The sequence below is a fragment of the Orbicella franksi genome, chromosome 3 (genome assembly GCF_964199315.1).
Source record: "Orbicella franksi chromosome 3, jaOrbFran1.1, whole genome shotgun sequence".
Taxonomy (NCBI): Eukaryota; Metazoa; Cnidaria; class Anthozoa; order Scleractinia; family Merulinidae; genus Orbicella; species Orbicella franksi.
In genome coordinates this window covers 1,190,018-1,212,457 of record NC_138147.1, presented here as the reverse complement: position 1 = coordinate 1,212,457, position 22,440 = coordinate 1,190,018, and the positions used below count along the sequence as shown (strand labels likewise).

Genomic DNA, 22,440 nt, shown 5'->3' with positions numbered 1-22,440 from the left:
CTTTGATCGCTCCAGTTCCCTGACGGAGCCCTCATTGGTTGCACATGTCGAAGTTCACAAGACTTGCTCAGGCGTAGAACAACCGCTTATTGCTTTTTTATGTGTTTTCTTTTTACGTTCTACTAACCCATAACAGCAACAATGTCTTGTTCTGTCGCTTCCTCTGAATACCTTAACGAACTACTGAGCGACAAAACAACAGTATCGAAAATGCCCAAGATATTTCTTCACGCCGAAAGGTTGCTGGATCAAGGTACTGTGTGCGCCGAGTTAACTTCAAATTTAATATAATAATAACTGCAGTTATGATAAATAATCGGTAAATCAGCGTAAATAATTCCCAGCAGAGAGAACATAACTTTGCGAGGTAATATCTAATTATTTTCAGAGGTCGAGTTTGTTCTAACGCGATTTAAGCTTAAGTTGCGTCGACGAAAAATCGTAATCGATCGCGACGGCCAGCGAACATGGACCATGAACAACCTTCTATTTGTTTGCCCTACATCCGGACACCGTGTCCTGTGTTTACCCAACAACGATTGTGTTTTAGTGTAGCATCACTGAAACACCAGGGAGTACAAGAGATCATCTTCAGGTTTGTTGGATAAAATGACATTTTGCTTAGTGTTAGTTTTTAGTTGTATGGGAAAAGAACACTGGGTGTCTTCATCGCACGCTCCATATAGTTGCCTGCAAGACTGTTGTGTGCCTCTTTTGTGGTGCCGATGTTCTACGCTTTCGGATGTTTCAGAAGATTTTTGGGGTAACAATATATCGACAACCCCTTTAAATTTTGCAGATTAGCGTGAAAATGATGTACCCCGAGACTCGGTTGGTTGTATTGTGAACACGGTTGTTGTGATTTTCTGTTTCATTAACCCGTATTCTTATTACATTCAACGGGATTTCTTTCGACCCAGTGGGATACATGAATATTTTATCCACAGTTTCGATCCCAGTTACACAAGGCTGACTTGTGCGATGGTTGCTTTTCTTTCACTATTTAGACTTCAAATAGTAGTGGATAATAATGCATGTACCGAAATAAAACAAGTCTTGTATATAAGCTCACATCGTTTCGAAATTTACCGAACTCGCTGCATCGCGGATGCCTGTTAAGCGATGCTTCTTTTTGCGAGTTTCCTTGTCTCGACGACGTTTTGTTTTTGTTCTTGTGTGTAAACAAACTAAAACATTAGCTTTTACTTGGAAAGTCCTTTGTTAAGTATTTTCAGTATTTGAAACGCTTGACGGTCCATGAAATTACATGTTGTCGGTGAAACAGAATCGTCACGCTTGGAATTCAATCTTTTCATTATTTGTCCGGGTCAAATCACTGTGAAAATTTGATGTGTTCTGATTGAGCTCAGATTTATTCATCAGATCAACACGTCCCATCAGATTACTTGTTGAAATGGAATCAAAAAGTCGTGTTGCAGGGGTTCTCTAAAGCTGTTCGTTTTAGGTTGATGGTTAGTGAAAAATTCACTCTTAGGAGGTTTAATTCTTGGAATGTGCATGTAATAATGACCAGAGGCTTGATAAGAGGCAGATGCGCCCTATGACACGTATCTAGCCAAACAGAGAATGTATCACAAATAGAATGCATAAATTGCTAATCAAGCTCGTATAACCACAAATTAAGGAAAGATCTCTAGGTAAAAATTGTGGGTTAAGTCCTTCCTATGTGATGTGGGTTTTTTTTGGCTGGGGGTGTGATTCTGAGACTGAGACATTTATCAGCTTTCAAGCAAAATGTTCAGTGTGTTTTTTTTTTTTCATTCCTGATAGCTTGTATATGTAGCATTTTTCTTATCATTTCTGTCAAACTATTTTTGTGGAGAAACAAATAAACTGACAATTCATTATTGACTCCTTTCCTGCCCTTTTACTTTCTGTCAACAGATTTGAAATCTCTTTATTTTCCCATCGCCTATTCGCCTTTGCCCTAAATTAAATTGGTTCATTGTAAATACAGCATTTTTAATTACAAATACTGGATTCTACTTCACGATTTTGACGTGATTTGCAATCTGCAAGCTAAAAATATCCATTTTAAACTCTCTACCATCTTGTCACAGCAGTTATGTTTTTATAATGCTATTTGGAGGAATAGCACACTGCTGTCTTATGCAGTTACCATGAATTACAAATTTGATTTAATTTAAGTTGGCTTTTATTCACCCCAGCAACTTAATTTTATAAATGTATATTTTTTAGGGAGCAAATTGGTTTATCTTATCCACTTGTAATTTTGATCTTGCATCATAATTTTATTTTCATGGAAATCAACTGACATAATTGATGTCCTTTATGTTGCAAAAAGAGATTTTATTCTTGCTTGTAATATTTTTTGTTTGAAATTTCTTCTTTGAATAGATCTTTTTAGCTATTTTAAGTAGACTTATCCTAAGTCCCCTTTTGACACAAATGGGGAAAATTGGAAGTGGCTTTAAGAAAGGCCACTTTTAATGAGCTGTTATTGTACAGACTTTTTCCTTATAACGTAATGTTTCTTGACACCCTTAATAACCATTTTTACCATTGTTTATTTTTTTTCCTCAGGTAAACTATTGTAAGCATGTTGGGATTTTTAAATGTGCCTATAAGAACTCTTTATTATCACTATAAAAAATGATTTTGCCTTCACTACACAACTGAACACACGCAAAGGTTGAGGTATGGGCACATTGGTCAGCCAGGCCCAAGATATGTTTTAATTGTGACAAAAAGCTTACAACAAAGTGGATAAGGGATACATCAAGTAACGTCCTACATGCACCAAAGCTGGACACCTTAAACCCAAAAACCTCTTGTTAGGAAAAATAGGGACCGTGTACCCCTGGCCAAATGTAGTGGCACCACCTTTGGGGTTTTCAGGTTGATCTATAAACAACAGAATAAAGAACAAATCAGATAATGCTAATTACGCAATAAAAATAAACCTTATGCGAAAGTACTAGTGGCAAGGCTGACCTTAGAATGTCACGAGTTTTTCAACTGTCTCTTTTTACAAACGTACTACCCATGAGCCTTTGTGTATTAGGTTTGCACCCAGTTCTCTGTTCTGTCTCGGCAAAATATTACTTGATGTCAATACCGATGATCACAAATTACATTTTATTATGTCACATGTAATATTTGCCTTTCTGAATAGCACCATGCCTTTGGAATTATTCCAGAATCATTCAAATCCCCCTCAGGAATCATTACAACTTATTTGAAAGGTTCTTTCTAACATCCAAACACCTTTATTAAGAAATTCATCCTTTCACCCCCTCTGTAGAAATGTGAATTTGATAGCTTTCAGCTCAGTAATTAAGCAGTTGCAAAGAGCCGATTATCAGCCACTAAAAATCACTTGATCAATACCAATTTTTATCAATACCAATTTTTATAGATTGGTATTGATTTCTGCTACTCACAATACTTAAAGAACTCCTGAGAAACTGTTTTGTGACTGGAACAATTCAAATGAAAGTGCTTGTATTTATGGTACATGTACACCCACACCACTGATCAAGATGGTGAACAGGCTCATGTAGATTAAAGAACCCACATTGAAATAGTAGTCACATTGCAGTTAAAAAACAAAGGAAATTAATGAGTGTTCTCATCTTGCTTTCCTTGCAATGCATCTTTCTAGTATTTTATTCCAAATTTGCTACTAAACTCAAAGAAATTATCTTAGAATACAATTTGTTTACTGGCAGTCTGAAGCAATTTGTCCCTAAATCTACATGAAAGCTCCTTTGATATAGGGGAGAGCTGAGACAAGACGAAGGCGAATGCTGAGCCAAATGGCTGCAAATTTGAAAGTTTTTGTAAAATTGTTTTGTTTAATTCAAGAAGTGTTTTCACACAAGTCTTTTAGAGCGATGTGACTTTTAGATTCACGTTTCCGGCGAACGGCTAACCACTAGGGATCACATGACTGAAGCCAGACATCACGTTTGAGGTTTTTGACTCGCGTTCAGAACATCAAGAAGTAGGTTTTCACGTAAGTCATTTACCACAAGCTTTATTGCCTTGAATTGTATACTATGCCACGTACAAATACTGAAATCGAATAAAATTACCCGTTTTCTACAAAACGGATGAATGTTTCAGGCAAAGAAGCAATTACCTAGCCTTTTGTTGTTATTTGAAGAAAGGCACCTATCCTAAGTGGAAATCCAATATGGCAACGGCTTAAGTCGAATGTGTGTTTTATGATGCTTTAGTTCTTTAGAAAACTGCACATACTAGAAAACTTTTTTCAAATTCAGTGTTATTTTGACAATTTCTACTGTATTGACAAGATGATTTCTATTTGCTCCAATTGACTTCAATCTAAATCTGTTTACGTCTGAATGGCGAACGGTTAACGTGGATCTAAAGGTCTCTAATGAAAAAAAAAACTGACTGTGGACACGTTAAGGTCAATTTAGCTATTCTTAACAGTCTGACCTTAATAGATAGGTATTCAAGGATTGTCATCATATTAAGAAGGAAAATTCTCATTTTCATTTACTTTCAACAAACTTTGACATACACAACTACTACATGTATACTAGTTTTGTCCTAGTCAGTTGTAGTTGTTGACTTAAAGGCAAGTCTTGTCACTTGTTGGGATTGAAGCTGGACAATTCTCTTTACCAACCAAATGGCAACCTTCATACTCATTACTGGTATTTTTAAATTTTGTGAATTTTTGTTCTTTACAACTTGAAACTTGTTGGCCTGTCTAGGAAGTGATGGTGGTGGAGAGATTGTACAGTTATGTTACAGTAAATTTCGTTTTTTATACAGAAATCAACCGAGTAAGAAATGAACTTTTCCATGGAGTGGTAAAAAATGCAGAAGTAGATGGAATGTTCGCAGAGCTGCAGTTACCAACACCATCAGGGCCAAGAGTTAAATTGAGTGAAAAGGTTTATGCACCAGTTAAAGAATACCCCAAGGTAAGGCTGCTATCATACATGCATGGAACATGATCACTGGAGTTTAATGCTTAAAAGAAAAATATATTCTGTAGTATGAGTAAGCAACAGGTTTCGTACAGGTCATGGAAAACCTGGAAAGTCATGGAATTTCATAATTTCATTTTTCAGGCCTGGAACATCCTAGAATTGAAGTGTGGGTAATGGAAAGTCATGGAAAAGCAATAAACTTTTGAGAATGAACAGGAAAAAAAAAAATAAAAAGTTGAAAAAAACAACAGACAAGTCAGCAAACCAGTTAACTCCAGTATAAAAATAAACACTAGCACGCATTTTATGTGTCATAATGTGGGAAAATACCTTAAATAGTATAATGTTTTGACAATACTTTGAGAACAACTGCTTAACTTTGGTCATGGAAAACTCGGAAAGATCATGGAAAAGGTCATGGAAAGTCATGGAATTTCAAAAGCTCAAAAGAGTATAAACCTTGAGCAATGTATTTGTAGGAAACAGAATTGTACCACGTGGAGGTACCATTGTAAAAATAGCTGCAAGATTAATGAGGGGAATCTTGCTGCACTCTTAAGGGGAATCTTGTTGTGCCCCAAAGGGGAATCTTGCTGAGCTCTAGAGGAGAATCTTGTCTGGATCCTGCCAAGATTTTCCTCACCAGGATTTTCGTGCTTGGCAGGATCCTGCTAACATTCTTGTAGAGATTCCTGCTGGGGAGCAAAATTCCACGATGGTGTTATGACCTATCTAAAGATGCAGTCAAATAAATTAAAGATCAACTAGTTGCTAATCGTTTTATCCTATACTTTCTATTTATAGCACAGACTTAGAGGCTCAAACAATAAGGAATTATAATAAATAGATTTAAAAAACTCGTTTGGACCATTTTTGTTTGTGCAGTTACTTCTACATACTTGTAAATATTGAGTTATTAATATACAAACAAACAAACTAACTAACTAACTAACAGAAATACAGTCAACCAGCAATTGATGTACAGTAGCTGCTTTCCCTACAATTATTTGCAGAAGACTGTAAGTTGTTTTTCCAGGCTCATGCCAGCTAGTGATTCTGACAATGAACTCATTGACAGCCAATATGTATCCAGGACACTCCCACTTTGCATACCCTTGGAATAAAAGACTAACTGAAGGTTAATTCAGGTTGTTTTGTGTTTCGCATTTCAGTTCAATTTTGTTGGTAGAGTAATTGGCCCTCGAGGTATGACATTACGAGAAGTAGAGTCTACCACTGGATGCAAACTTTTAGTCAGAGGAAAAGGATCAATGAAAGACAAAAAATTGGTAAGTTTTAATAAATGAAATTTATCATTATTAAACAAATTTGTAATTAGAGTGTGTAAGCCAATGATGGGCAGTTCTATCATTAATGTGTGGATTTTCCAGAGGTATTGCCACATGCTTTTGCCCTGTTCTGTATCGCTAGATCACTTAGCTTGGGGTTCATATTCCTGGGTAGGTGTTAATCCCACATATTGTTTCAGTGCTTTAATACTGACAGATGACTAGAGGTGGCCTTAAGCTGGATTACTATAAATTATGTAAATATATATACAAAGTTTTTCAGAATGACTAACATCTCAAAAAAATAAAATGCCACACACTAACTACATGTAACTCTCTAAATTGGTGCCCTTGTTGCTGCTGAGGAGATTGCTGCCTTCCTTCCAATCATTTGGATAACACAAATATACTTTTTCAGAACGCTTATATATGTTATCCATTTTCACAAATACGATCTTTATGGCATTCTCCTATTTGTAAATAAGTGAAGCTTGCTGACTTTGCATTTTCCATTCGGAACCGCTCGTTTGCTACCTTTACAGCACTTGTCCTTCAAAACTTCAACTAGCTTAAATTTCAGCAAGAGTCTGTTAGCAGCTTTTAGATAAAGCTGTTCTGTACTAGTAGTAATCAGAGATTAAAGGAGTGCAACCACATATTTTTATTTGTAAAATTAAGTTTTAACTTGTACTGGACAAAATATTTTCCAGGAGAGGCATTTAAACTGTTTGCGACACTTAGAATTCAATTTCAGATCGCCAACACTTGTCACAAATATTTCTTGAGACAAGTCAACAAAGTTCTGACCAGTGACCCTGTAAGACAGTGCGTCGCCAAATGTTTTTAAATTTTGTGTCTGTATTGGTTTACATTGCTTGAATTTACATCTTGTTCAGTTCAGTAATGAAAAAGGTGAATTAATCATTCTGATCACAAAACATGGCCTTTTGGCAAGTTACACAACACAGAAAGTTTGTTTTCTGACAGTCAATTATGGCCACATTGAATATGCTGAGCTACAAATTGGAAAATTTATTTTCTGACCACAGATCTGATGGTCATCAGGGCCATTTGCTGAGCTACACGGAAGATTTGTTTTCTCACCACAACTTATGGCCATTTGCTGTTGCCGAGCTACAAAACATTCTTTCCCGATGACACAGGCTTTAGTAACTTGTTGTTGAAGGCTAGCGAGTCAAAATACACGCAGCTTTGCAGAAATCATACACTCTTGGCGAATAGCAGAATACATGACTGTGTGCATGCGCTCATATAATGTAATTTGCCCTTGCTGTGGGAGACCAAATCGGCGAACAAATCAGTCTGAAAAAATCTTGATACAGACTGAATTAGGATTTCATTACACTATGTGAATGCAATCAGGATCTATCAGAAAATGTTGACCCTGTGTTGCAGTTACCAAGAGCCAAAAAAGTCAAGTCATTTTCATGCTGTGCATATTTTCAAAGTGCTTTCAGACTTTAAATATTTAATGTTTTTGGAACCCTGGTTTCTCTTCTATATGACACATCTTATTTGCAACACATTACAGGAGGAAGAAAAGCGAGGCCAACAAAACTATGAACATCTAGATGAGGATCTTCATGTGTTAATATCGGTGGAAGACACAGAGGACAGGGCAAAATTAAGACTTGCAAAGGGTGTTGAAAAAGTGAAAGACCTTCTTCAACCTGTGGTAAGTTTATCACATGTCCAAAAAGACAAGATAGAGAAAGAACTGTTTTGTGTCTTTTCTTTCATTCAGCCTGTCTGTGGAAAGCTACAACGTAAGTTGGTAAATATGCATACCCAATGTACTAGTACATGTAGGGTAGTCTAGAAGTAATAATAATAATAATAATAATTATTATTATTATTATTATTATTATAATATTAAAATTTATAGAGCACCATTTCCCAATGGTTCGATGGCGGCACTCATAGAAATCTAGAGTAATCTATCAGAATTGTTTTAGCATAAATCTACTAGTTATTCAAAACTTTATCTAAACCCTCGTTACATGGTACATCAAGATAATGCAAACAAGAATAGTATCTTCTTTTCTTACTCACAACACATACTTAAATTTAGAATGAGGGAGAAGATGAACTTAAAAAGAAACAGTTAAAAGACCTAGCATTAATGAATGGCACTTTGAGGGAACAAGCAGGTATGTACACATGTCTGGACTGATGAAAATGGTGTTAATGAAAATTTCATCCTGTTCAAACTTTTTTACTCTCCAAAGTAGACAATATAACAATTCAACAAAATGTCAGTCTGTTTGTTTTCCTCCACTTTATTATCTTCCTTTTTGTACTCTTATTGATTGATCAATCAATTGATTAACTAGACATTTTATCATAAATATTTAGTGGAAATAACTCCTGGGCAGCAACCACTTGTAGTACCAGTAGCTATCTAGACTTCTTGAAAATTCAACAGGAAACAAAATAATATCATAGATCCTTGTAACCTGATCCTTGAATGAAAATTAAAGAGCATGAAAATTGAACAGCAAAATTTGCTATTTGTTCATTTACAATTTTTTACTGTATTCCCCATTTTGCGAGAGCTGATACACTGTACCTGTCAAAGTAAGAGCTCTTTTTGGCAGGGTTGGTCGTATGTTGTTGCTTATTTTCCACAAGGAAATCACAGCAATCAATACCAGCATTTCAGTTTGTCTTTTTTCCATTGACAATAAAACGAAGGCAAACAAGGTAGCCATATTGAAGAATGCCTGAGAATCACCAGACTTGTAGCTTCACCAGTTTCAACAGCCACCTTCCTGCTGTGCTGATAATGGCTTTGTTAGGAATAATGCTGAAATGGACTTTCTTCTTCCACCTAGGCAATGCCACTCTTCTACACAATGGTCTCCTGGGAATGCCACTTGCACCTGCATTAGCTGGATATCCATTTGCAGCTCGACCTCCAGGTACATCTTCAAAAAAAAAGTTGTTGCTAAAAGTTGTGGAGCAAAACCCTGACATGACTTTCACTATATTAGACACCACTTTGGCTGCTGAAAGTTGTTGCGCCAATCTATCTTTTAGACATGCCATTGAAAACAATTTTGTTCGAAAGCATGTACTGTTGATGCATAATTATTTTGTGTCATCTTGAAACTGACTAGCTACATAGCGGTTGTACATCTCATGCATGTTGAATGCAAAAGATTCAAAGGTTCCAGCTAACGTAACTGGATAAGAGATTAGAGCTATACTGTGTAGTTAGAACATAACAGAACACCTGAAGGGTAACTACTTTCAAAATGGCAGCTAAACCAATAATATTATTACCTTTTGAACACTTGTAGTTGCAGCCAGCTTCTTGAGCCCAAAGTAATTTATGTTTGGAAGTAATACAACCAGGTTCTTGCAGCTCCGGGCTGCTACCTGTATTATTATTTTTGGCAACCTGTGCCTTAAGTTGTAAATTACAGTTTTTCAACATTATGATTACATTTTTAACCTGGGGATTGCAAAAGCAATCTACAGAGTTTAAGTTATGATGCAGATTATGCTAGTGATATGCAAATGATGTTCATCCGTCATCTGTAAAGTTTTTGAAGTAATTCTGCTGACCAGTAGATAAAGCTCATGAAATCACTGTATAAGTTGACATTGCAGGCACATACATTGTTTTACATTTCTAGGTCAAGGTATTATGTGACTGCGATTGTTGCAATAAAAATGGCAACTTGTTTTGTTTCCTGTCTGGGTATAGTTCATTTGACATTTCTATTACAATTCCAATTTTAAATTAATGGTTAACTGCAAATAAGACCAAATATTGGCTTTTGTAATACGCATTGGGAATGTTTTCAGCCTTACATTAGTGGCAGTGCATTTTGTGATCTGAGGTGCATAAAGCAGACTAGCTTTTCGTATTCAGGCGACAAGAAAAACATGTTCAGCAACCTTTATTGGTTTCCATTAGGCAACGAGAACTTAACAAGGTAGACTGACTCAATCAAAAATGTGTAAATCCATCGGAGCAATGCACTTTCTTTTTCTTGTGCATCTTGTTTTGAGTAAAGAAAGTCATTTGAGATTGAGATGCAAAAAAAGTGAAAATAAGGAATGATTCACTTGGTTTTCCTCTTTTGTTTTTAAGAGAAGACTGCTGTTGCAATGAGTATTACCAGAAGTCAATAAAGTAACTCATTTATAAACTAGAATAATCTAAGCTACACATGTCTGCAATGTGGACCTATTTTTTTATGAAAAGAGTACTTCAATATTACGTTGAGGTTAGGTCATGTCAGTCATCAGTTACTGGGAAATCCATGGGTTTGCTCATAGAGCACTTTGTTCCTCTTTTTGAGACAAAAATTACTAGAAGCTGTGTTTTGTTGGTGTTGTTACTTTTGTACTTAATCATTTTCAAAACAGGCATGCAGCCTCAATCCCTGTGACTTTTGTGTCTAAACCACATAATATTGGTCTCTCACATGGCTGACAGAACCCTTGGTAGTACCTTGTGTTGTCCATAGTAAGTCTGTGGTTACAGGAACATTTGTTAGGAACCAAAGAATTATCCCTGAAATGTTAAAACTAAAGATGATTTTGTTTTCTTCAGTTCCCAGTGCATACCCAGCTGGACTTGTTGCACCATATGCAACAAGACCAGGATCTATTTTCGACTATGGACTAGAGCCTTCCATCATTGGTAAGTGTGAAAAATAATCATGTTTAGGCATCCAAACCTCTGACACAATTTAGGTGGTAAACGTTCCCTTACTTTCTCTTAAGGTGCAGTTAAACCACGGAGACCTATCAGGGAACACCCATATCAGAGATAAGGTGAGCAACAGGGCAGTAAGCCGGTTTTTTAGTGCACTTGTTTCAAGTGGAACCTTAAGTATAACCTTGTTTGGTGCAGGTAGGTAAGTTGGAAGAACATTATTAAGTATTAATTATCAGACACTGTGGATTAAAGGCTTGTTCAAACCTAGCAAAATAAAAGTAGCAAAGTATATATTTCTAGATTCTACAGGTTATTTGTTTTGCCATGTTAAAAGTTCAACTTGGTTTATTTTTAAAGAAACTTGTACAGGAAGCTAGATTTTCCCCAACCTCGTTCCCAGGCTCTCTCTCCTCTGCCTCCCTTGGTCATTGGAAGAAAGACTCTGGTTGCGGCTGGTCACCTGACCACTTGTGACACAAACTTTAGCACTGGATAGAGTCAACGAATAATTTTGTCGATCATGGCTGGTCATCATATTAAATCACACACGAGCACAAATATACCTTTGAAATTCTTCAGTCCTGTTCTGAGCTTCACACAGATGAAGCGAAATATATTTATCTATATCCAGTGTGTTGAAGTAGCACTCTGATATCAATTCCAGCCAGTCGAATTAATAAGAAGTAAAACTGTTTCACTGTTTCTTGTTGCCTGAATTAACTTCATGGCACATTGTGCGCTATAGATGTTTCATTTACCATTTCGCAAACTATAATTCTTGACCCGTATTTAAACATCTGCCTAAATATAAACATGCATAAACCTGATGCAGATGAAATATAAGTGTGGGCTTTTGTCAACAAAACAGTGAATCAATTTACACTGCTACATATGAATTCAAATGCAAGTCGGAATACTCGGCTTAACGGCTGTGTCACAGAAGTACTTTTTAACATCCAAATCACCGCACGAACAAGAAAATAAATTATCTCCGAATTCAGAGATCTAAGAGACTGATCCACTGGTTTCACTTTGATTCGGTACGTGACGTTCTATGTGTGTTAATTTTCGAAAAGTTTCTGGTCCATTCGCCTGCCAATTTTTTGTAATGAAAGTCTTCTCTATTTGGGAGACAGCAGAAATAATGTAGCATTATTCATTGGCAAAAATTTGACTTCAAACCCAGATAAAGCGAGTAGTTTTTAGCGACTACTAGAGGTTTTGACACCCACAGAGTTTCTCACAACAACAATCAAAACACTCTGCCACCCCTCCTGCCCAACATATTTCTTTAACCACCGAGATTCTGGGTGGTCACATGACCAGCCGCAACCAGGGTCTTTCTTCCAATGACTAAGGGAGGCAGAGGAGAGAGCCTGGAAACCAGGTTGGATTTTCCCAGGTGGCACCCTTGAAGGTATATATGCTAAAACCATCAGCTAACCCTCATTGTAAAATGGCTTTTTATTTTTCTTGGCAAAAGCTCACAAATTTCATGGTAATAATTTCCTTGCCTTGTTTTTGGAGACATCATTTTCAGCAGTATGCAAGAATGAAACAACAAGTGAAAATCTGTTTGCGTTCACAGCCTTAACGAAAACCAGTCTTGACTTAGGGGGGAGGGAGGAGGGATTGAGCCTGCTTGGTGCAATTGATTGGCATTTTTTCTTAATCATACAGTCAACACAGTTCTAGTTACATGTACATGCACTTTAGCAATGTTATGGTAACTGAAACACTTGCCTGATGAACTTCCATTGAATCCTGCAGTGTGATGTGATGCATACAATGCAACAGTGGTTAACTTTATTGCTTTCACCCAGGGGACTCGTGCTTAGAGTTAATGATGATGAGATATGCCAGACAGGTGGCAAAAATTTATTCCTCAATGAAAGCAAATTCTGTTACACGGCTCTGAAGTCACTAATGTCCATAACTGCACTTACAGCTGTAATACACCTTGCTGACTCACTGGTCCATACAAAATATCACGAAGTATATTAATTTATGATCTGCATAAGGGGCAAAGATTGTTATTTCAGTATCAGAAGACAACCCTCATGAAATCAGTCATTTTTTAAAGAACAATGGAGCAAATGTAACCATGCACAAAGGAATTGCTTGCTGTTAATTAAAAATGGCAAATAAACTGTAAAGGGCTATTAATCAAAACAAATTGTGTTAATAAAAGTGCTCAGTTACAGCTATGCAGCTAAGAAGCAAGTAACTTAATGTAATTTATACTAACACATAACTTCTCTTTCTCACTAGACTGACAATGGGTAACACTAACTCTGAAGAAGACCGACTAATTGTCAGGCTAAATACAAAGTCTGAAGAAACTGATTTCTTTTGCATCTTTTACAAGCCCACTCACAACTGTGGACTAAACATTTAGTTCCTGTTACTAAAAAAATATGAGTTTTGTAACAAATGATCTTAATATATTTCTGTATGTTTGAAAACAAATTATCAACAATCAGATTTAATAATACTGTAATATATTTTGAAATCTATTTTAGGTGTTTTTTTGTTGTTGGTGTGCATATGTGTTCTGTTGAGTGGCCCTTTCAGCAATATGCTAGGTGTCGAATTGATATTTCTGCAAAATAGCAAAGTTCAAGAATAAAAAGCAATGAGGTAAAAGACTTGGATAAAGGAAAACTTTGTCTGAAAAAGAAACCAAATGAAAACCTTAGATACATGCATGAGGAATAATAATCTCCAAAGAAATTACAACCAACACCGAATATAAACGTACACCACTCTACCTGTAAATATTGTGTAATGCCAGTGTATGTGGTCACTGGAAACAACAATCTTGGATGGAAAAAAAGAAGAATTCCTCCCCCCGAATCAATGATGAATTCACGTTCAAACAAAAACATACCAATTTTCTTCCTTCATTGAAATTGGGGCAGGGGTGGCCTTAACGTTTCATTTCAATTGTCCAAGATTACTTTGATAAAACAATGCAGTGTGTGGTGAACTCCTGCCTCCAGAAGGCTTGATAAAATGGCCTTTTCATGTGTCCAGAAGAACCCTTAAAACATGCAGCCTCATAAAATGCATATTTTCAGGTGAAAAGCAATGTATATAATCTGCTGGTCATTTTAGTCATACCTAAGTTTCATATTCTACATGTTTGTGGTCTCATTTCAAGATCAGTTTGTTAAGAAACTAAGCACTTCTAATAGTAGCACATAGCCGTACTATTTAACGTGGAGTTTGGTGTTTTGATAGTTTAAAATATTGGCAGATCACTTAAGAAATTTATATTTTTGTTAATTTAGAAAAGAAAGTGGATCATGGTTTGTATAGGCCTTGAAGTAATCTTTCAAAAATTCTTTGAAAAAGTCTTTTCAAATGATTTCGTTTTTCTCTGAAAACTCCTTGAATTGTTACCGGCATTTCCGTGTTGACAAGTCCTTGAATACTCGAGTAGTACTTTACGTCAAGGAAAGCAACAAATTGAAGTTGACGAAACAGGAGTTTTGTGATTAGTATGTGAAGTACCCAACAGTGTAAGTAATCTTACGTTCAATGGAGTCTTGAATATTCGGTATTTAGTGTCCCTGCCCAGGTAAACAAATGTTACTTGCGATGCTGAGGGAAGAGTCCTTGAATATTACTGAATAGTCAATGATTCAAAACTACTGTTCTTGTTGACATTTTTAATGCAAAGAAAACGAATTTATTATTTTGGTGCAAACGACCGTGCTCTTGCTTAGGTGAATGTTACCCTGAATATGCATTTTTTTTTACTGACGTTTCTTTTTAGTTCGATTATCCCAGCAGAAAATATTGAACTACATAACGTTTGTTTTGGTAATCTTTTAGAGAATAAACAGTCGAACCTCTCCACCACGACCACCTTGGGGACAAGAAAGTGGGCGTTGTAGAGAGGTGGCCATTATGGGGAGGCAGGGGTGTATTATGACACCTGAATGTTTTCGGGGGTGCAACATTTTTATCTTGAAAAATGCTCATTGTAGCATGTAAATACGTAACACAATCAAAATATATGGATAAACAGTCACCAAACAGAAACAGAGACCAACGACACGCGGTATGGATCAATTTTCGTCAACGTTTACAATAAAAATAGGGTTCTGTTTGCACTGTTCGTCAGTCATTGATTAACTGGCCGTTTTATAGAGGTTATTTTGAAGGGAGGTGGCCGTTTGTGGAGGTTCGACTGATCGCCCGTTTTGTTTTTCAAATTTCAAACCCCAATAATTAATAAATTAGAGAGGAAATTTCTTTGGGATATGAAGCCATGAAAGTCTTCCCACCTTGCTTAAAAAGCTACAAATTGAGTTAGAAAGAGTTCGCTGTGCGTAGAAGATCATTGGTGTTTTTTTTTTTTAAATGTTGCTGAAAGGGTTACACAGTGTCCTTTAAAAAGTTTAGTGATTTAATTTGTATTCCATGTTGACCACAGCTCATGTCCATTTCCATACATCAAGATAAAATGATATGGTGTTTGAGTGCTGTGCAGTGTGATAATATATGTGGGACATCTTTCTTGGATCAGAGTAACAGATTTAATATAATATTTAGGATAATAATATGGTTCAGTCACACCTAGATCTGTAGGGTTAAAGTAATGTTAACAGACATGTGTCATACTAGGACCCCCTCTAGCAAATCAGTACACGATTTTTTCATTTTTACACAATTAAAACTATTAACATTGAAGGTGTTCATTGGTCATGTGTAGCTTAGTGACTTGTGGTATGTCGTATGTTGATCGTGTATACCTTAATCATAAACTGGTAATAATGATTGATGACTGCTGTTGTGACAATAAAGATTTAATTTTTGACATTAAACTTGTTTGCTCGTGGTAACTTTCTTCAAACTATAGTAATGTTGCTAATTTCTAACTCATATTTTACTGACTTAGTCACTATTATTAACGCTATTATCACCTGGTATCATCAGATCTCCAAAAAGAAAAACATGGATCCGACGTTTGTCCAAACCTAACTTAGCTGAGTCCAATAACGTTTTGTTTTCTGTTTGGACTATTTCTCAATGACATTGAAGACTGGTGAAGGCAATTGAAATGGTTTTCATAAGTTTCTAAACATTACTGAAGATTAGCTGTCGGAAGATTTGTCAGCTAGATTCAAAGTAAATTTCAAATTCAGGTAATCTTTTTTTTTTTTTTTTTTAAATACTGTGACAAAATCAACTTTGGTCAACGCATGGGTTATTTCCAGCCATTTCTAACGGTAAATTAAGCCCAAAGTTGCCTTGTCGCCCGTTTTTATAACTGCGTCATTGTCACTGTTCATTATACTTGTAATCAACGCTGTAAATTGTAATGGCTGCGATCAAATTCAGCTATAGTTAGCATTGTTTTGTAATCATGTCATTTCTTCCTGTTTCTCAGGCGCGGAATTCTCTGCGATCATCTTGTGAGGAGAAGAGCAGAAAATGAACACAATTTTAACATACTATTTTTATTCAGAGATTTTATTTACATAATTTATTGATTTTTGTATTGACATTTTTGACTCCATGCTGATTTCAATTTCTACATTTGCATCTCCTTTATACACTGCGAAAGGTAAGAAAGGCAATCAATACATAGCAGGATTATTGCACCAGTGAGAATCCTGAACGTGATATCTTGCGTTTATTCATGTTAACTGTGACTTATGCTCACGTCATGTTACAAATAAACATAAGTACTTTTTAAACAACAACTAACATTGGGCGCTAAAAACGCTATACCATAGTTCTCTTGAAATATTGATCGAAAAAGACTTGTTCATAAATCGACTAATTGTTGTTGCTCAGTAACATTTCTCTGGCAAGGTGGTTACCAGGCTTATGTGCTGATTACTTAGCTAAGTCAGTATATCAGGTTATTGAGTTTCTACTGGGTTAAGCAGCTTTCTGAAATTCCCGAAATGAACCTTTTCACTCCAAGAGAGGGCAGATTCATTATTTTAAAAAACAATAAAGAACTTCTTTAGAGAAGTAAGTAATACATAGCACCATGGCAATGGAAACTCTGCGTGAATTTGTCGGCAGAGTTGAAACTTTTGATTGATGCATGCTAGACAGTACTCTTTAAGTGAGGCCCCATTAGAGGGGGGCGGGGGGGCGGGGGGGGGGGAGAGGAGGTCTGAGTATCCCATACCCTGTTAATTTTTGACCCAACTTTCTCGTACTCCATTAATTCCAATTTCAAATATTAGCAATTTTCCTTCTTGTTGCCCCCGGGATATCTGTTCTAAATATCCCATTGTTTCCCCTAAATATCCTGTATGCCGTTAATTTTTTTGCCTGATTATCTCGTATCCCGAGAACCCCTAATGAGCCCTCACAAGTGTAAGGGTTGATTATACTCCGAAATTAGTTAGAACAACATGTGTGTTGCAGATTTGATTTATCAGTTGATTGCGAGCTAGATGACTTCTCGAAACCTTTTAGAAGCATGCTTTTTAAGCATTCAAAATGGAAATTTCATTCCTTTTGACTGAGTCTTAAGAATATGTTACAGCGACAAGGTTCGACTCTAGTTCAGTAAAGTCCAAATAACGTGTGTTAATGTTGCTGTGAGACCAGGGTTTTGGCATTGTTGAATCTCGAAGGCTGGTTTTCACCAGTTACGAGAGCGACACGATCCAGTGGAAATCAAAGCGATGGCCGACTAGAACACCAATTCCACTTATGACTCCGTCGCTTATAATCTATTGAAAACGGAATCAAATCCACAGCAGAAATTTTAGCTTTGTAATCGGATGCTTTTTCCGCCTCTTATTTCGACTCCGATAATCCAGTTTTCACTGGATCGTAAAAAGTGACGGAATCGTTAGCGGAATCGGACCAAATGGAAGCGTTCTGATCCTGAAATAAAGTCTTAAATTCATGCATTCATTCATTCATTCATTCATTCATTCATTCATTTTGATTATTCCAACCCCGAATCCGATTTGTGATTTTCACTGGGTTGTATCAAGCACTCTTACGACTTACGACTAAGACTCCGTGGAGAGTGAAAACCAGCTTCGAGAAAATAACCCAAACGACATTTTTAACGAACACTCGTTATGTGCGTTGAGCCTTCTGAACCCTTGATCCTCCGAGTGTTTTGCTGTGGTAAGCGTGGAAGGGGCACCTAACGACGGTTTTCTCTAAAATGCTTGAAAACGCTGATTTAAGCTATATGGAGTGCCTTTGAAGCTCCTTAAGGCAAGCTTAGGCTGCGGTTTAAAGTTTATATCTGGTCTTTCTAAGGGTAACTTTGGTTTTCTCGAATTTGTTACGGTTCTTTGTCCGTTTCCAGAAAACGTTAGGACTAAATCATAGCTGACCTTTTTTAGTGCCCAAAACGACGTTTATATCAATCTGAAAATAAAAAGGCATTAAATTTCTCATATCACGTAAACACTCTGACGAAAGTTCGAGGGGACAATTCTAGGAAAATCGGAGGAGATTATGCGATCCGTTGGGTGCCCCTTGTGGGGTTGCCATAGAAATGACAAATCGTTTAGGGTTGGGGTTTATTGGATATCATAATTGAAGTAAGTTTGTTTGTTGTCTGTGGTGAGTAATGGTAAGAATGGATACAGTGTTTGTTTCACATATATGAATTTGCGTTTGCTGTGATCTATAATCTCTAACTAACCGGTGAAAAAAACCGTGTTGATTTTACCACAAATAGTTTACGATGCAAAACCAAAACCAATCGCCAATTCCTTTAGCATGAGTTTCGATTGGTTCGCTGAGCTTATCATGTGGTTGATCAGACGTGCCTTTTGTTCAGGTTTTAGGGCTGGGCCATTAGCATATGGATTGTGGTGGTTCAATAACCCCCCCAAAATATCATATTATTTCCAGGTTGGGGGAAGAAAAAAATTGAACAGCTAACTCTTCATGCGAGCCCCCAGCCCTCCAGCCAGCGGTAATCTAATGGTCATGGTCCAACCCTACTTGAATCATAAGTTTCCAACCTGTCTGATATTTTACTTTCGGTTAACTAAACCGCGCTATATTATAACATATTCGTCTGTCACAATAATGTACTTAATAATTTAATACGAAGTATCTTACGATGTAACTAACAATAGTTTCCAAATATATTGATTAATGAGAGATATTTTTTCAGAAAAAAATTAATATATACGATATAAGAAAGCCGTAATAAAATACTTGAAAAATGCCTCGGTGTGGATTTGATCCGCTGTTACTCTTCAGCAGTATTTTATTGCTGGTGATCATTCCCGTGCTAGGGAGTGAGGAAAAATATCGACAAATGTAGTCCTATTAATAAATGCGATACTTGCTGTAGGAGTTAGGTTCCCTTGTTCATCGTGTACCTTTCTGCTGTGGGCAACTCTCAATATCACCTTGTTCATTAACAATTTGAACGACAAAAAGAAAACACTAGACAACGCTCCGAGGTAATCCCACGAATTGAGAAGCAGTTAACAAACATCTGCTGGTCATTAAGACTGACTACGTCAATGGATTCATATGTTCGCTCGGCTATGATGGCTCTGCGTATGCGCTATGTCTGGCAACATGTCGAGGAAGGGTGATGTTTTACTCTTCAAGAAAATCATACAATGATTTGAAGCTTACTCATTCGTTTACATACTGCGGATCACTTGGTCTTGCTTGGTCAGACACCCAAGAGTCTGATAAAGAACATTGATCAACGAAGTTTGAAAATTATTGGTCACAGCAATCTAAAACTACCATCAGGAGAGAAAATGCAGTCGGTTCGTTTTCGACTGTCTTCAAAATAATGTTTGCACCCCATTTAAGACCTACTTTGAAAGATCACTTTACTCAAAGAACACAAGGAACAAAGGTTTATCAGTGAAACTACCTAAAGTTCGCCTTGAATTTGGGAAGAACTTTAACTATCAAGGCGCCCAGATTGTTAATGGACTGCCAATCGAATTTAGATCCATAACTTCGAGATTTCTGTTAAGCAAAAGCTTAAGTGAACATTTTTACTAATCTTGTACGCCTTTTTTTTTACCCATTTTCACCTTCTTTACCTTTTTTTACTTTATTTTCACTATAGTTTCTTTTACAGGACCCCTCTGATAACTGTGTCTAATACACCGATGGTTCATCCTGTTAAAAATATTCGTTATTACCACTAGAAGCTGACCTTCTCTTCTGTAAATCTTTTGATAAATTATCGTTGCGAAAAAAAAAGTCCGTGCTCACTCCAAAGAAGTCAAAGGAGTTCGTCTTTCGCTTGCCACGAATAATCCGGCAACATATATCCGATTGGTGATTCATTTGGTGGCAAATAGTACTCTCCTAAAAGAGAGTGTCGTTCTTTTATTTTTGAGTTATTTTTTTGTAAAAAAAATACCTCTTAGTCGGCGTGTCGGGTATATTATGGACGGGTCAATGGGTGAGTGAGTGAGTGAGTCAGTGAGTGAGTCAGTGAGAGATGTATGTATGTCACACCAATCAGATTGGATCTACTATAAACAGCCAATCAAATTTTTTGTTGTAAAGGTAAATGGTATGTGAGAAGATTTGATCCCGATAGAGTTGAGAACGGCCATATTTATTCTTCTATAAAAGAGGAGGAAGTATTCATATATTGGGTTTACTTCGACATTTTCTGTGGGTTAGGCTGAGGAGTTTAGTTAAATGAACGAGATGCGCCTTGAGGTTTGAAGCAGTTCGTGAGTTAGTAGTATGCAAATGCAACGAGATATTTTTATTTTTAGTTACAAAGGTAACTTGATACTTTTGTTTTTCACAAGGAGTAAATTCAATTAGAGGTCACGAATCGTCGCGTCTAGTTCTCAGGACATGTTTTAGAGGGGACGAGACTTTAGATTTGAAACAGTTCTAACGTTTACAATAGTAAGTGCGGGTAACGATTGTTTTGTTCTTGTTGCATGCAAATATAACGAGATATTTTTGTTTTTTAGTTACAAAGTGTAATTAGACACTCTTGTTTTTCACAAGGGAGTAAGTTCAATTAGAGCGGATGAATCGTCACCACTCTTTCCCACGAGATGTTTGCTATCTTTAGTAACAAATGGCAACTTAACACTTTTGTTTTTTATATGGGAGTAAATTCAATTAGAGCTGACAAGTTATCGGCTATTGTTTCCAGGATATTAAACAAAAAAGGTTTCGTTTCTGGACGGTTTTTACGTCTCTGCAGTAGCAGTTTAATAGTTTTATTTGATGACATTCATTTCAGTCCGATATTTTTAAAGGTAAAAAGTATGAAAACTGTTCAAATGTTCTTTGAAGACTGCGTGGCACCAAGTCAAAGAGCTTTTTAATTAAATCAGACTTTCAACGTGTCAGAGGTTTTTTTTCTCTTTCTTTCTATTTTCGGTGAAGTTGTGTTATGTTGTGTAAAAAGGTAAACTTACGACTCGTATAAAATGCGAAAAAGTCTCTAAATTAACTTGAGTATTTTTGAGCAAAAACTCCTCTTGGGGGTTGGAAGGGTTATGATCGGTGAGTGAGGGAGTTATGCATGTGCGCGTGTCACACCAATCACAGTGCGGGTTGTATCAAAGAACGAATCCAATTGCCTGTTAGAAAATAAGATGGTATGTACATTAATCTGGAGACGTGTCAGATTACTGTAGTTTGTTCATTCAAACATTTTATGGCTTACTATTTAGCTATCTTACCATGACCGATGTAACATCGCAACCGAAAAAACTTGTCAAATCAACCAAATCATTACTGTACCATGAATGCTTCTATCTCCAACACTTCACACAAAAAAATAACTCTTGCACGCCTTGCGTGCCTATGTTTTTTATTATATTGAAAGGGGGAGCTAAAGCCCTCTCACCCCTCCCCCATGTGCGGTCCCTGTAGGCGATAAAACTTGCCCCCGATGTAGCAAAAACTCCTCGCATTCTGCGAGTGTTAGTTTCGTTGCCCGAGCTTCTGTGGTTTATCAGGTGCGCGTGTGATGGCTGTGTAGTAGGCCACAAGTTGGCTTCCAGTTGGAAGATCCAGGGCTGTGGGGATGCGTGAAACTGAAAGATGGTTAAAACTCGCTGAAGACTTGCCAGTTCGACTTCAATCATTGAAAGGTCGTGTGGCTCGCACCCTCTCACTCACACGTAAGGCCAGGACTCGTGAAATAAACGTGGTACGCACTTCTTGCAATAGAAAGGGATTATAGTAGCATAAAACAATTACAATGTTTTTTTACAGTTAAACATCTGTATTCCTCATACTTCATGGCGGCTTCCCTCTTACCATTCTTCAGAACAAAAAACCTGTCCTTGGCATGAGAAGACGATGTTCTTGGGATAAATGGGTTATTTGTAGAAATGAGTGTAATCGCTTGGCGTGAACAGAGGTATCATTAACAATAATAATCGATAATCTATGTAATAAACCCTTTAGAATCCGTTTTCCCGTAATTTTCCGCTGCAAGAGTTAAAGATTGCCCCAACATCTTGTTCTCAATACACATCTCTTACGGTCACAACAACAGGGAAATAATAAGAAACCACACCCTACA

General features: G+C 36.8%; 1 protein-coding gene across 4 annotated transcripts; it reads left to right on the top strand.

Annotated features, from left to right (window-relative positions):
• The first annotated feature begins 51 nt into the window (after positions 1–51).
• LOC145480557 (KH domain-containing RNA-binding protein QKI-like) lies at positions 52–19,119 on the top strand. Of its 4 annotated transcripts, none has more exons than XM_081458795.1 (9): positions 52–253; positions 4,792–4,943; positions 6,125–6,241; positions 7,794–7,937; positions 8,334–8,412; positions 9,097–9,183; positions 10,830–10,919; positions 11,003–11,053; positions 16,339–19,119. In XM_081458795.1, exons 1-8 carry the CDS (start codon positions 142–144, stop codon positions 11,050–11,052), a joined length of 831 nt encoding a protein of 276 aa, XP_081314921.1. In that variant the 5' UTR covers positions 52–141; the 3' UTR covers position 11,053; positions 16,339–19,119. The 4 variants fall into 4 exon arrangements, with proteins under 4 accessions (XP_081314921.1, XP_081314922.1, XP_081314920.1 ...); XM_081458796.1 differs by lacking the exon at positions 16,339–19,119 and adding an exon at positions 13,209–16,332; XM_081458794.1 differs by lacking the exons at positions 10,830–10,919; positions 11,003–11,053; positions 16,339–19,119 and having other exon boundaries at positions 9,097–10,822.
• The last annotated feature ends 3,321 nt before the right edge of the window (positions 19,120–22,440 follow it).